Here is a 13,938-nt window from a genome sequence, read left to right as displayed (position 1 = left end):
CTTCTTTCACGGCACAAACTCCTCATCTCCACTTGTTGATTCTTCATACCACATTCCATTTTTCTTGTTCCTTCATATTCTTCTTCTCATCTCCATTTTTCTTGTTCCTTCATATTTTTATCCTCCTTCTTCACTTTTTGTTCTAGATTTTATATTGTTTTCTCTTCATTTCTATTCTTTCTTAATTTTCTACCTTTCAATATTCCTTTTGATGAGTCTAATATATCAAAAGAGAGATTTAAAAAGGTTTGTAGTAGAGAAAAAAACTAAACTTATTTAGTAAAAAACTAAACTTTTTTAGTTTGATTGAAGTTTTTTTTCTCTCAAACTGTTGTTTTGCAGGTAAATTTGATGGTTGCGTGTGAAAATTTGGAAGTGAAATTAGTTAGGTGTGTTCTTCATACATATTTTTTTTCAATTTATTTTTGTATAATATTAGGCGTGTTATCAAAATGATAAATTACATCATAAACCCCTATTGACTTAATTTAGGTTTGATTATTTGTTTGTTTTGCAGGTTTTATTTTCTTGATGTTTTGTGAATGGTAGGTACATAATTTGATTGTTTTAGTTTGTTCGTTTCTTTTCATGGTTGTGAGATCTACATAATTTGAATGTTTCGGTTCTTATTTTTTCTAAAAATAGTTTTACTCTAATTTGCTTTTACCTTCTGTGGTGTATCTACAAGATGGATCATGGAAGACACATGCTTTTAACTTTTCATCATTTCGGTATTTGAGATGCAGAAGATTGATTAGACATATAAATTTTGTTTAGACTACCATTTGTATCTAATAGGCTTAAACTTCATCATGTTACTTGTACCATTGGTATATAGTCAATGAAGTATGAATCATTTTAATATTAATTTTTTTTATTGACAGTTTATTTTTTCGTCTAGGGTGGTGGGGGAAAATAATAATAATCGTAAACATATTTGACCCTAAAAAACGTTTTTAATTAATATAATTCCCAAAATGCAATAATAATAAATATAAATGCATTAAATATATAATAAAGTAGGGGCCTTAATAATCGCCCCTAATACTACAAAACTATTAGGGGCGGAAATAAGTGCTTATTTGCACCTATTTATTAATAGCAACACTCTTTTTAGGTGCAATTTCAATATCCGCCACTCCTAACTATTAGGTGCGGAAATCCTCAAATTTTGCCCCTTATTTCTAATTAATAGGTGCAAATGCATTGGTCTCTACTTGTTCATAGTTTTGTAGTGCCTTTTGAGTTCTAATTCAAATTGGTTACAAATTTGAATGGGTCCATAAATTTGGTGTTTTCTTTCAGGTTTTAAGATAAAGACCTTTTGATTTCTAATTCAAATTTGCTTACAGATTTGAATGGAATAAATTAATAGAGTATGAACTTAGGACCTTATAACCTTTTGGGTTTTGATTTTGCAGGGAAAGCCACCAATTGGCAAGGACTTGCTATTGAGGTTGCCATTTTCATTACTAATTAAATTGTTTTCCATTTGCTTTTACTTATTAAATTGACTGTGTATATGCCATATCTTGCCAATCATGCCATTTGCAATACTTGTTTGAACATTTGCTTTCTATTGAGGCTACCATTTGCTTTTGAGTATATTTCTTAGATATAGTTGATCCTTTGGTGTTCTTCCCACTAGAAAATTATCTATCAAACAACGCGAATGATTTTGCTTGTCACATTTTTTTTGCAAGAGCCCTTCAAGTATTTACTATGAATATGGACTATTCATGAATAATCACTTGCTGCTTGATCAAGCAGGAGCCTTTCAAGTCTTTACTTATCGATTTGTGTAAATTGGTATTGTTTTTCATTGTGTATGAGAAGCATTGTAAAAGAATTGGATTGATATTCATGAAATCAAAAAAGGCATTTGATGTCTTCCAAGTTGCCTCCAAAGTTGGTATGCTATTGTTCGTTGTCATTGAAATATAAATTTAAGAATAAAGTCATACAAAATACTTGAATTCCTTCAAGTTCATGCAATTCCTCCAAATTCATAGAATAAACTTATACAAAGCAGAGGAACCCCATTAACACAGGAACAAAAAAATGAGATTAGCTTCCTGTAGATATTGAGTGCTCATCATCTTGTAGTTAACCAAAATGGAAATCATAAAAATGTTGATTAAAAATAATAATGTTATTATATCTACAAATAATCCTGGAAGGGTTACTTGTTATGAATAACACTTTCATGGAACATTTTGGTCCACAGTGGCCATTCTACATCAAAAACAATAAACACATTTCAACTATTGATATATTAATTGCATGATATACATAGAAAAACACGCGGAGTTTGTATTCTTACCGATTGTGGAGCTTCGGACAATTTCTTTTGTCATGATTAACTCCATATTGCCCACACCCATGACAAAGGTTACCATTAACCATTTTAAGTCTTTTTCCAGATCATTTGGTCTTAATAGGATCAGGTTCAAGAAAACCAACATCATCTACTATCAATTCTTTTTTTTTTGCAGGATGTTCCATATCTTCTTTGGTTGTAGAAGTTTCCACGTTTTCATTGCTACTACCAACTAATGGCTTAATCTTTTCATTCACAATATCCATCGCCTCACAAAAGAGTTTAATTGCCTCATCATTTAGAATCACTTTATCAATCAAATGCGAATATTGTTGGAATAATGTACCACTTCTTTCAAGTACGGATTTGTCAACATATATCTTCACACCAGAGTTGTCTACTGTAACCGAAGATTTTGCAGATTTAGTCCATCTATTCAAAATGTATTCATCCGACAATATCTCAAGTTGACGTATTTTATGCAAATATGTCAAAAAATTCAATTTCACAATCTCTCACACCTAATCTCTCACACCTATCCCTCACGACTTCACTATCAAGTATTCAAGGTATGGATTGAACTCTTAATCTTCCTCAACAAATCTTTTCACTTTTTCATATGGGTTATTTTGATTTTCAGAAAATATTCTCTTTCCAGGGTTCAATTTTTTTTTTTAATTTTAGTTGTTTTGTCCTAATTTTGATGATTAGATTTTGAAATATATTTTTTCCCTGAATCCACATCGACATAGGTTTGTGGTTGTTTTAAGGAAGTGGAAGAAGACAATGGCATCTACTTAACTCAAAGCTTTTCTTTCAATGGTTAATCAGTAATAAGCAAGCGTGTATGAGGTTGGAGGAATTAGCAGTTGAAGTTGAGGCACTTGCCTTTGAAGGCACAAAGAGGGGGTGCTTGGTAAAAGATCACCTCACCTCACTTTTTTTTTTTTTTTTTTTTTTTTTTTCTGATTTGGATTTTCAGATTGAGTAAAGTTTGATGCTTTATGTGAGTAAGCGTGTGATTTTTTTTTTTCAGGGCATATCTTAAGTGATTAGTTTTTGTACATGGTATGAGTTAGTAAACATAATGACAGGAAGAAGACTATGGTTTAGATAAAACATGTTAATTTGCATTCTTCTGTTAAGATCATCTGTATTTATAGTGTTCTAAAAAGATTATGTCTGTTCCTATTCTTTGCTAGAATGTTTTTGTATAAATTTTCATACATTTATGCACATCTATTCTAATCCCATGTATATTTGCTTGCAGTTTTGTTGTGGAATGAAGATAGATCATATCCGAAGTTTATTACCTTTTTAGTCTAATAAGAAAATCAAAGTCTGTGTATGCAGAATTTTGAGACCTAAAGTTATAGGAAAGGATAATACGTTTGGCGGTCTTTAATGTATATTGGTTGATGAAATGGTAAGAATTTTGCTTTTTTAGGTTTTTAATTTTGATAATACCATGATCCATGAATTTATTAATAATGTTGACCTAAATAAGAAATGTAATCACTCTGTCTTAAAAACATATTCCTGGTCATCATTGCCAATGTTTGAATTAGATAGGAAGGAATGCCTACTAGATTTCTCTTCAGATCTCATATCACCAAAATAACTTTACACCAGTGTTGCTCGACTATCTCTTCACACTCACTTCACTTATAGGATTGGATTTGGAAGGTCTACTTGATTTATCATCTTATCTCCTATTACACAAATAAGGTGTTTTATCAGGTTTTGTTACAATTTGCACCTCACTTACATACACATTAGTGTTGCTAGACTGTCTTTTCGTTCTGACTTCACTTACAAAGTCATGATTTTATTAATTGTTGTATGATTTTTTTTACTTTAAATGATGTACTGTTCATATTTATCTTCCTAATTTTTTAAATTTATTTTTAATCATGTAGAAAGATGCAATTCAAGCCTCTGCAAAATGGATTACGAGTACGTTGCTCCAAAGATTAAATCTAATCATGTTTATGAGATCACACACTTTTGGACCAGTTGTTGTAAACCGTCTTACAAAATTGTCCCCCATGATGCACAAGTGTGCTTCAATACAATTTTTTGTTTTGAAAAGTTATCAGGTGTTCATCTACACATTCCCTCACATCAGTTTTACTTACTTGATTATTCTCAACAGTCTTCTCGCATCGATCGATATGATATTCTCACAGGTAATTGTACATATATATATATATATAAATTAATATTAGTTTAGTATCATTTTGTCAATATTTTTAAGCATTTTGAGATCTAATTACAATATTTGGACAAATATTGAAATGTTTTGGGACGCTGTAGACATCGAAATTTCGGTAAATAAATGTTGACCGATAAATCAAAGTTTCAACGCTCATGTATTACATAAATTTTACATGTAGCGTGTGACTCAACAAAAATTGAAATGAGTTGGAAAAGTCATCAAATAGGACACGTGTCAACACCTGGCAGAAACGACTTATTTCATCTGGAATATTATATTCAAAATTAGGCCTTGGAAAATTCTATAAATAGAAGGCTAATTCATTCATTTAAGGGACCAATTCATATTACACCTTGAAGCTCTGAAGCTCTGAAACTCCGAAGCTCTCAAGCATCCAGGTTCCCGAAGAATCAAGAAAGCCTTCTTCGTTCTTCGTTCATCGTTCTTCCAAGATCAAGCCCCGACGGCCCTTGAAGAAAGTGTTCTTCGTTCATCGTTCTTCCAAGATCAAGCCCCAACGGCCCTTTGGATCAACAATCATCCACCAATTCAAGATCAAGCCCCGACGGCCCTTGAAGAAAGTGTTCTTCATTCTTCGTTCATCGTTCTTCCAAGATCAAGCCCCGACGGCTATTGGATCAACCATCCACCAATTCAAGATCAAGCCCCGACGGCCCTTGAAGAAAGCACCATCGTTCATCATCCGTTCATCCAAGATCAAGCCCCAACGGCCCTTTGGATCAACGAACGTCGACAAATCCATACATCCAACCGCTCTTCAAGATCAAGCCCAAAAGCCCTTGAAGACCCGTTCATCACTGTTCTTCAAGATCAAGCCCAAAAGCCCTCGGAGATCCGTTCATCACTGTTCTTCAAAGATCAAGCCCAAAAGCCCCTTTGAAGATCCGCCCAAATCCACCTTCAAGATCAAGTCCACAGCCCTTGAAGAAACGTTCATCCTTAGATCAAGCCCAACGGCCCTTTGGATCAATCATACACCCACAAATACACACCTTACGGAGATCGAATCAGAGGATCAAGATAGAGAGAGATTGTAACCCAAAATCATCAAATACATAATATTTGTTTGTGCACGTCGTTTCTTGTCTCTTTCGTTTCAGGAATTTTTCGTGTTCACAAATTGGCACGCCCAGTGGGACGTCTTTACCTCTCATCTCTTCCTCCGTTCAAGGAATATAAGCACACTTCCAAAATCAATGACGTCAAGGAAGGCTCAAGCTGTTCCCATAACCGGCGCAAAGAACAAAGGCGCCCTCGTCGCAAGTGGTGTCACGTTGGGTGTCACGACTCGAAGCAAAGCAAAAGCTACTTCTGCCACCTCTTTCACCTCTGCATCAACTCTGCCAGGGGAACGAGAGTACCCTAGGCATGAGCCTGTGATCACTTTAGCCTCACTAAGGGCACCAAGGGGGGAAAGACCAAGGGAATACTTCGAATCCATGCTCTCCGATGACGATTCAAGCGGCAGTTCAGCCATGCAAGTCATGACCGCTGGAGCAACTTCAGTCGAGGAACAGCTTGCTCAAATGAATGAAGCAATCGCAAGACTAACTCGAACTGTGGAAGAAAAAGACTTGCAAATCGCGGCATTAGTCAACCGACTGGAGGCGCAGGACAGTGAGAAACCCGACCCAGAGGATGATCCGCTAAAGGGAGGAGCTGGCGGAGACGAAGAACCCCCGGTGAAGAAAATCGATGGGAAGCCGAAACCAGACCAAGCAGCGGCACTCATGGGATCCCTTTCTATCCAGCAGCTGCAAGAGATGATCACCAACACCATCAAGGCACAGTACGAAGGGAGCTCATATACATCCGGGTTGTATTCAAAGCCATATTCAAAGAAGATCGACGCCTTAAGGATGCCGAGGGGTTATCAACCACCAAAGTTCATGCAATTTGATGGAAAGGGAAACCCGAAACAGCACGTCGCCCACTTCGTTGAAACTTGCAACAACGCAGGAACCGAAGAGGACTACCTCGCCAAGCAGTTTGTGCGCTCGCTGAAAGGAAACGCCTTTGAGTGGTACACGGATCTGGAGCCGGAGTCCATCAACAGTTGGGAGCAACTGGAGCGGGAATTCCTCAATCGCTTCTACAGCACCCGCCGCACTGTGAGCATACTAGAGCTAACAAGCACAAAGCAGTGGAAGGACGAGCCAGTCATGGACTACATCAACCGATGGCGTAATCTAAGCCTCGACTGTAAGGACAGACTCTTCGAGATTTCTTCAATCGAGATGTGCATCCAGGGCATGCAATGGGGTTTACAATACATCCTTCAAGGTATCAAACCACGAACTTTTGAAGAATTAGCCACCCGTGCCCACGACATGGAGTTGAGCCTCGCCCACCATGGAAAGAAGGAGCCAATCACCGATTTCAAAAGGGATAAGGTGTTCACTTCAAGAGCAGACAATCATGGGAAAAAGCCCGCCAAGGAAGCTTTTACCACCAATACCACCCATATCAAGACCTCGTCCGCGCCTGTCAAAATCTCTTTCAATAAAGCAAGGGAGATAAAAAAAGGTGAGCCTTCCCACACCCAAGATAGGTACAAAAACACCTTGAGGGAATTGAAGCAGAAGGTATACCTTTTTCCGGACTCCGACATGGACGCAATGCTGGACGACCTACTGGAGAAGAAGGTGATTGAGTTACCTGAATTCCAACGCCCTGAAGAAATGAATCGCATCAATGATCCCAAGTACTGCAAGTACCATCATATCGTGGGTCATCATGTGGGCAAGTGTTTCATCCTAAAAGAACTCATCATGAAGTTGGCACAACAAGGACTGATTGAGCTCGACCTAGAAGACACAGCTGCGACGCACACCACTACGGTCGTGTTCAGATCCTTTGATCCCGTGTTTCTTCAAGAAATGCCTGACCATGCTCGGCAATACTCAAACCACACTGCACATTCTGCACCACCGTCACTGGGGGCAAGCAACCAGGACGTACTTACTGACGATGACAAAGGATGGACATTGGTGACCTATAAGAGGACGAGGAAACCAAAACTGCAAGCTATAAAGCAAAAGGGGGAACAAGGGAGAAAGCACCGCCGTCGCGGCAATAGGAAGCCTAAGAGAAACATAAGAGCTGCTAAGCCAATATATGTTGGGGAACCTGCGGAGCAAAAGCCACGCATTCCCGTCTCATTGCACGAGTACTTCCCGGAGGACTTTTTCCAACATTGCACTATCACCGCATGTCACGTGGTCGAAGTAAAAATGGAAGAACCCTCAAAGGGCAAAATTGTCGCCGCTGAGGGAGAAAATACTCCGACACCTGAAGAAGGTTCGCCAATACACTTTAGCATCGAGGAAGCACTACAATTGCCAAAGAAGATACGAAGGGCATTGGCAACGGTTTTAGCGAGTCCAAACGACCACGACGTGCAAGAAAGCAAGAACGAAGGCTTGAGGCCTCGGCCACACGAGTGTGCCACATGCTGTGCCACCGAGGACACAATCCACTTCGCCGACGAAGACTTGTTGCTAGGATCCAAGCCTCACAACCGACCTCTCTTCGTCTCTGGGTACGTAAGGGAGCATAAAGTCAGCCGTATGCTTGTGGACGGCGGGTCAGCCATAAATATCATGCCAAAGTCAACAATGACCGCAATCGGCATCAAGGTGGATGAACTATCCCTAAGCCGTCTACTAATCCAAGGTTTTAACCAAGGAGGACAAAGAGCGATGGGCATGATCCGAGTGGAGATGACCATTGGTGAACTCAAGTCAAGCGTGATGTTCCACGTGATTGATGCAAGAACTTCCTACGGTCTGCTCTTAGGAAGGCCTTGGATCCATGCGAACGGAGTGGTACCGTCCACCCTTCACCAATGTTTAAAATTTTACCAAGAACGAGTGAAGGTGATCTATGGCGACACCAAGCCATTCACCGAAGCCGAATCACATTTCGCAGACGCCAAGTTCTACATGAATGAAGACACGGTGCCCAAAACTCTTCCAAAAGAGATTAAATCCATGAGCAAAGCAGCGCCTAAAAAACAAGAGTGGCAGGCTATGCCCAAGAAGAAAGAAGAAGAAGAAGCTATGCCATCTTCAAGCAAAAACGACGATGAGCTTTCTAAACCTGCAACGACCAGAGGAAGTAGGACGACCTCAAATGGACCAAGCGTACCCGTCTTCCGGTACATCCCGACGTCGAGAAGAAAGAATGGTCAATCCCCGTTTGAAACTGCAGCGAGCAAAGCCGATGCACGGCGGCACATAGATAATGTAAAGTTGCTCAAAACGAATGCAGTCTTGCCTCTGACGCAGCTAGGCGACACCAAGGTTGCAAAACCATCACATGGCTTCATAAAAGGCCTGCCAAAGGGGGTAGAACCAAGCTTTCTCCCAACCAAAAGGACCGAAGAAGGTTTTGATCCAAACGCCTACAAACTTATGTCGAAAGCTGGGTATAACTTCACCTCCTCTGCAAATTTGGGAAAGAATGATTTGAACACCGTCAAAGACAACGAACGTGATCTCACTAAAACTCAGAAGAAGTTGGAGAAGCATGGTTACGGGGTTAGCAACAACAAAGCTGGACTTGGCTTCACACCAAATGCACCGGTGAAGATCTCCAGCAAGGCAAAAAATGCTAGCGCTCAACACATCAGCGTAAGCATTATACAAGATAAAGAGGAGCCTCAACCTGCCCCCCGGACATCAGTATTCGATAGAATGAACTGTTCAAATGCCAGAGTTTCGGCACCTAAACTCATGAGCGGTCAAAACAAAACTTCCGTCTTCAAAAGGCTCAAAACGTCAGCATCTCGAGGCTCTGTTTTTAAAAGGTTATCGAAACCTAAAAAGCAAAGCAATAAGACTAGCTCCCCTCCACGACAGTCAGTTATGGAAAGACTTGGAGAAGCCAAAGAGCCTTCCAAAAGGAGAAAGACGACACCAGAAGCAGAAGAGATCGATCGCCTGGCGGAAAAGGATGACGTCCGAAGTTCCATTCCTTCAAGAATGAAGCGCCAAGCAATTTTGGAGGTTAACACAGTCGGATCACTGAAAGTGAAAAGGCGCACCATCATTCGCACTGGACAATCTTCATGCCAACTAGCTCGAGAGGATAACACCAAAGAAGAAGCCCAAGACGTCTTCCACATCACAATCCAAGAAGGTGAAGAAGAAATCCTCGAGGAAGATGTCATGGCGGCACCGTCACAACTCGAAGATGGGGGGCAAGCCACGGTTGACGATCTCAAAGAACTCAACTTAGGCACAAGTGAGGAACCGAAGCCCATCTTCGTGAGTGCATTATTAGGTGCGGACGAGATAGAGAAGTATTACCAGCTGCTATTAGAGTACAAGGACGTCTTTGCTTGGACCTACAAGGAAATGCCCGGCCTCGACCCTATCATTGCGGTGCATCATCTTGCAGTCAAGCCTGGAACGCGACCAATAAAGCAAACTCAAAGACGCTATCGATCCGAGCTCATCCCACAAATTGAGGCCGAGATCGACAAGTTGATCGAAGCAGGCTTCATTCGAGAGGTGCAATACCCCAAGTGGATCTCCAACATCGTCATAGTCCTTAAAAAATCTGGACAAATACGTGTCTGCGTGGACTTCCGAGACCTCAATAATGCTTGCCCAAAGGATGACTTCCCCTTGCCAATCATCGAAATCATGGTGGACGCAACCACTGGCCATGAGGCACTGTCATTCATGGACGGCTCTTCTGGATACAATCAAATTCGCATGGCTCTTGAAGATGAGGAACTAACAGCCTTCCGCATTCCGAAAGGTATTTACTGCTATAAGGTGATGCCCTTTGGTCTGAAGAATGCTGGAGCTACATATCAACGCGCGATGCAGAAGATCTTCAATGACATGCTACACAAGAACGTAGAATGTTATGTGGACGATGTGGTGGTCAAGACAAAGAAAAGATCAAATCACTTGAAGGATTTGCGAGTAGTGTTCGAAAGGTTGCGAAAATACAACCTCAAGATGAACCCGTTAAAATGTGCATTTGGCGTCACATCTGGAAAGTTCCTTGGCTTCATTGTCAAGCATCGGGGCATTGAAGTAGACCAATCAACGATCAAGGCCATTCATAGCATGCCCGAGCCAAGAAACCTGCACGAGTTGAAAAGTCTACAAGGTCGGCTAGCCTTCATCAGACGCTTCATCTCCAACCTTGCAGGGCGTTGTCAACCGTTCAGTCGACTCATGAAGAAAGATGTTCTGTTTGTATGGGACAAAGCATGCAACAACGCTTTTGAAAGTATAAAGAAGTATTTATCAAGTCCACCTGTCCTGGGGGCACCTGTACCAGGGAAACCGCTCATATTGTACATTGCTGCTCAGGAAAGTTCAGTTGGAGCACTCTTGGCACAGGAAAACGAGGCCCAGAAAGAAGGAGCGCTCTACTACCTCAGCCGAACGCTTACCGGCGCTGAATTGAACTACTCCCCAATAGAAAAAATGTGCCTGTCCTTGATGTTTGCCATCCAGAAGCTCAGACATTACATGCATGCTTACACCATCCACTTGGTTGCTAAAGCTGACCCGATCAAATACGTCATGTCTAAGCCAGTTTTGACAGGGCGACTAGCTAAATGGGCATTACTTCTCAATCAATACGAGATCATCTACGTCCCAGCTAAAGCCGTCAAAGGACAAGCGCTAGCAGACTTCCTTGCCGACCATCCAATCCCAGCCGATTGGAAAATCGCAGACGACCTGCCCGACGAAGAAGTGTTCTGCATCGACATATTCTCGACATGGACGATGTTCTTTGATGGATCTGCACGAGCAGACGGAGCGGGGGCAGGAGTAGTATTCATGTCGCCACGAAGGCAAGTACTACCTTATTCATTCCAGCTAAGCGAACTATGCACCAACAACGTCGCTGAGTACCAAGCGCTGATCCTCGGACTCCAAATGGCAATCAACATGGAAATCGCAGCCCTTGAGATATACGGCGACTCCAAGCTCATAATCAATCAACTCCTGACGGAATATGAGGTGAGAAAAGACGACCTTGTCCCATACTTCCGGCTGGCAACGCAGTTGCTACAAAGGTTTGAGGCCGTAACACTAGAACACGTGCCAAGAAAAGAGAATCAAATGGCAGACGCTCTCGCCAACCTAGCCTCGAGCATGACATTAGGAGAAGACGAAGCTACAAACATGCCAGTCTGCCAAAGATGGGTAATCCCACTTGTCACTGAAATAGTACTAAGTGATACAAACGTTATTTCAATACTTCCGGTCAACGTTGAAGAATGGAGACAGCCTCTGATCAACTACTTGGAGCATGGGATGCTTCCAGATGATCCGAAACACCGCTCTGAAGTACGTCGACGAGCACATTGCTTCCTCTATTACAAAGGGACACTCTACCGGCGATCTTTTGAAGGGGTACTTTTGAGATGCCTAGGCGAGGAAGAAGCCAATCAAGCCATGGAAGAAGCACACTCAGGAATATGTGGAGCGCACCAGTCCGGACCAAAGCTTCATTTCCAGCTCAAAAGAATGGGTTATTACTGGCCAAGCATGGTAAAGGACTGCTTAGAATACGCCAAAAGGTGCCAAGCCTGCCAATTTCATGCCAACTTCATACACCAACCGCCTGAACCATTACACCCCACAGCTACTTCATGGCCGTTCGATGCATGGGGATTGGATGTCGTAGGACCAATTGCGCCAAAGTCATCTACAGGGGAGGCTTACATCCTGGCTGCAACAGATTACTTCTCTAAGTGGGCTGAGGCCATACCCCTGAAGGAAGTTAAGAAGGAAACTGTCGTCCGTTTCATCAAGGGATATATCATCCATCGATATGGGGTGCCTCGCTACATTGTCACCGACAACGGAAAGCAGTTCTCAAACCGACTCATGGACGAGCTCTGCGAGAAGTACAAGTTCAAGCAGCGCAAATCCTCCATGTATCATGCTCCGGCCAACGGTCTTGCAGAAGCATTCAACAAGACATTGTGCAACCTCCTGAAGAAGGTAATCGGTAGAACAAAGAAAGACTGGCATGAAAGAATAGGCGAAGCCCTATGGGCATACATGACAACATATAGAACGCCTACCCAAGCCACACCTTATTCTCTTGTATATGGCGTAGAAGCTGTTCTACCACTCGAAAGTCAAATCCCCTCGCTAAGGATGGCTATACAAGAAGGCTTGACTGATGAAGAGAATACAAAGCTACGTCTTCAAGAACTGGAGGCACTGGATGAGAAAAGACTCGAAGCCCAGCAACACCTGGAGTGTTATCAAGCGCGACTTTCTAAAGCCTTCAACAAGAAAGTTCTCCCTCGGTCTTTTCAAATGGGAGATCTCGTCCTTTCATTGCGTAGGCCTATCATCACAACTCACAAGACAAAGAGCAAGTTCACGTCAAAATGGGATGGACCATACGTAGTACAAGAAGTCTACACCAATGGCGCCTACTTAATCATGGCGGAGGACGGCTTGAAGATCGGCCCTATCAATGGCAGATTCTTGAAGTGCTACTACCCCTGAAAAGCAACAAGCTCCTGCTCCTTGTTCGCACGAGCCTAAACTGCACGAACCGAAGTTCCTCGCCTGCACGAGCCTAAACTGCATGGCACAACGCTCCTTGCTTGCACGAGCTGAAACTACAATACGGCACTAAACGCTCCTTGCTTGCACGAGCTGAAACTGCAATACGGCACCAAATGCTCCTTGTCTGTACGAGTTGAAACTGCAAACGACACCAACACTCATTGCCTGCATGAGTTAAAACTGCAAAACGGCACAAAAAGAAAATACCAAAAAATATGTATGTATTTGAACTACGTTACGACTTGATCTCTTCTTTGGAGGGGTACGTAGGCAGCTCGAATATTCAAAATTTGAGTTCAGTCACACCAAAATAAGGAATAAAGATTTAATTAAAAGTTTTGATGCTATTACAATTTCTTTGTACAATTTCTTTGTACAATTAAAAGTTTTGATGCTATATATATGTATGTATGCCCTCTATCTAGCAGCAATAAGCCCATCAAAAGGAGGTTGTCCAAGCCCAAACCTATTATCTAAATCCAGCTCCAAGAAGAAGAAACCAAAATCCCAGTCCCATCTCTCTCTCTCTCTCTCAATCGGCCATGAGAGCTAAACCAAAAAGCTAAAACTCGATAATCTTTCACTTCAATTTTTAATTTTTTGATTTGGGTTCGATCGGATTATGGAGAACAGCTTCGGGAAAGTGAGCGGGTGCTTCACCGGCGTCAAGGAAGGCCGCCGTCACGGCAGACACGACGAGTCAGTTTTAGAATCGAACCAATACGACGAAGGACTCGGCCACTCCTTCTGCTATGTCCGACCCGACCCAGCTTGGCTCGCATCCACCAAAGTCACCGGCGACCACCGCTCTG

The 13,938-nt window shown here is 41.8% G+C and overlaps 1 protein-coding gene across 5 annotated transcripts; it reads left to right on the top strand.

The window, feature by feature from the left end:
* LOC114822525 (uncharacterized) lies at nt 1–13,921 on the top strand. 5 transcript variants are annotated; one of them, XM_070816727.1, is made up of 4 exons: nt 1–246; nt 343–389; nt 518–545; nt 1,422–13,921. In XM_070816727.1, exon 4 carries the CDS (start codon nt 5,756–5,758, stop codon nt 13,061–13,063), a length of 7,308 nt encoding a protein of 2,435 aa, XP_070672828.1. In that variant the 5' UTR covers nt 1–246; nt 343–389; nt 518–545; nt 1,422–5,755; the 3' UTR covers nt 13,064–13,921. The 5 variants fall into 5 exon arrangements, with proteins under 5 accessions (XP_070672828.1, XP_070672827.1, XP_070672826.1 ...); XM_070816726.1 differs by having other exon boundaries at nt 518–2,889; nt 3,073–13,921; XM_070816725.1 differs by having other exon boundaries at nt 518–3,746; nt 4,240–13,921.
* Nucleotides 13,922–13,938: the final 17 nt, after the last annotated feature.

The sequence above is a fragment of the Malus domestica genome, chromosome 17 (genome assembly GCF_042453785.1).
Source record: "Malus domestica chromosome 17, GDT2T_hap1".
NCBI lineage: Eukaryota > Viridiplantae > Streptophyta > Magnoliopsida > Rosales > Rosaceae > Malus > Malus domestica.
This window is presented reverse-complemented; position numbering and strand designations above follow the sequence as displayed.

What these genes read in the sequence shown, in the direction of transcription:
- LOC114822525 (XM_070816728.1), top strand. Translation starts at nt 5,756, where the DNA reads ATGACGTCAAGGAAGGCTCAAGCTGTTCCCATAACCGGCGCAAAGAAC.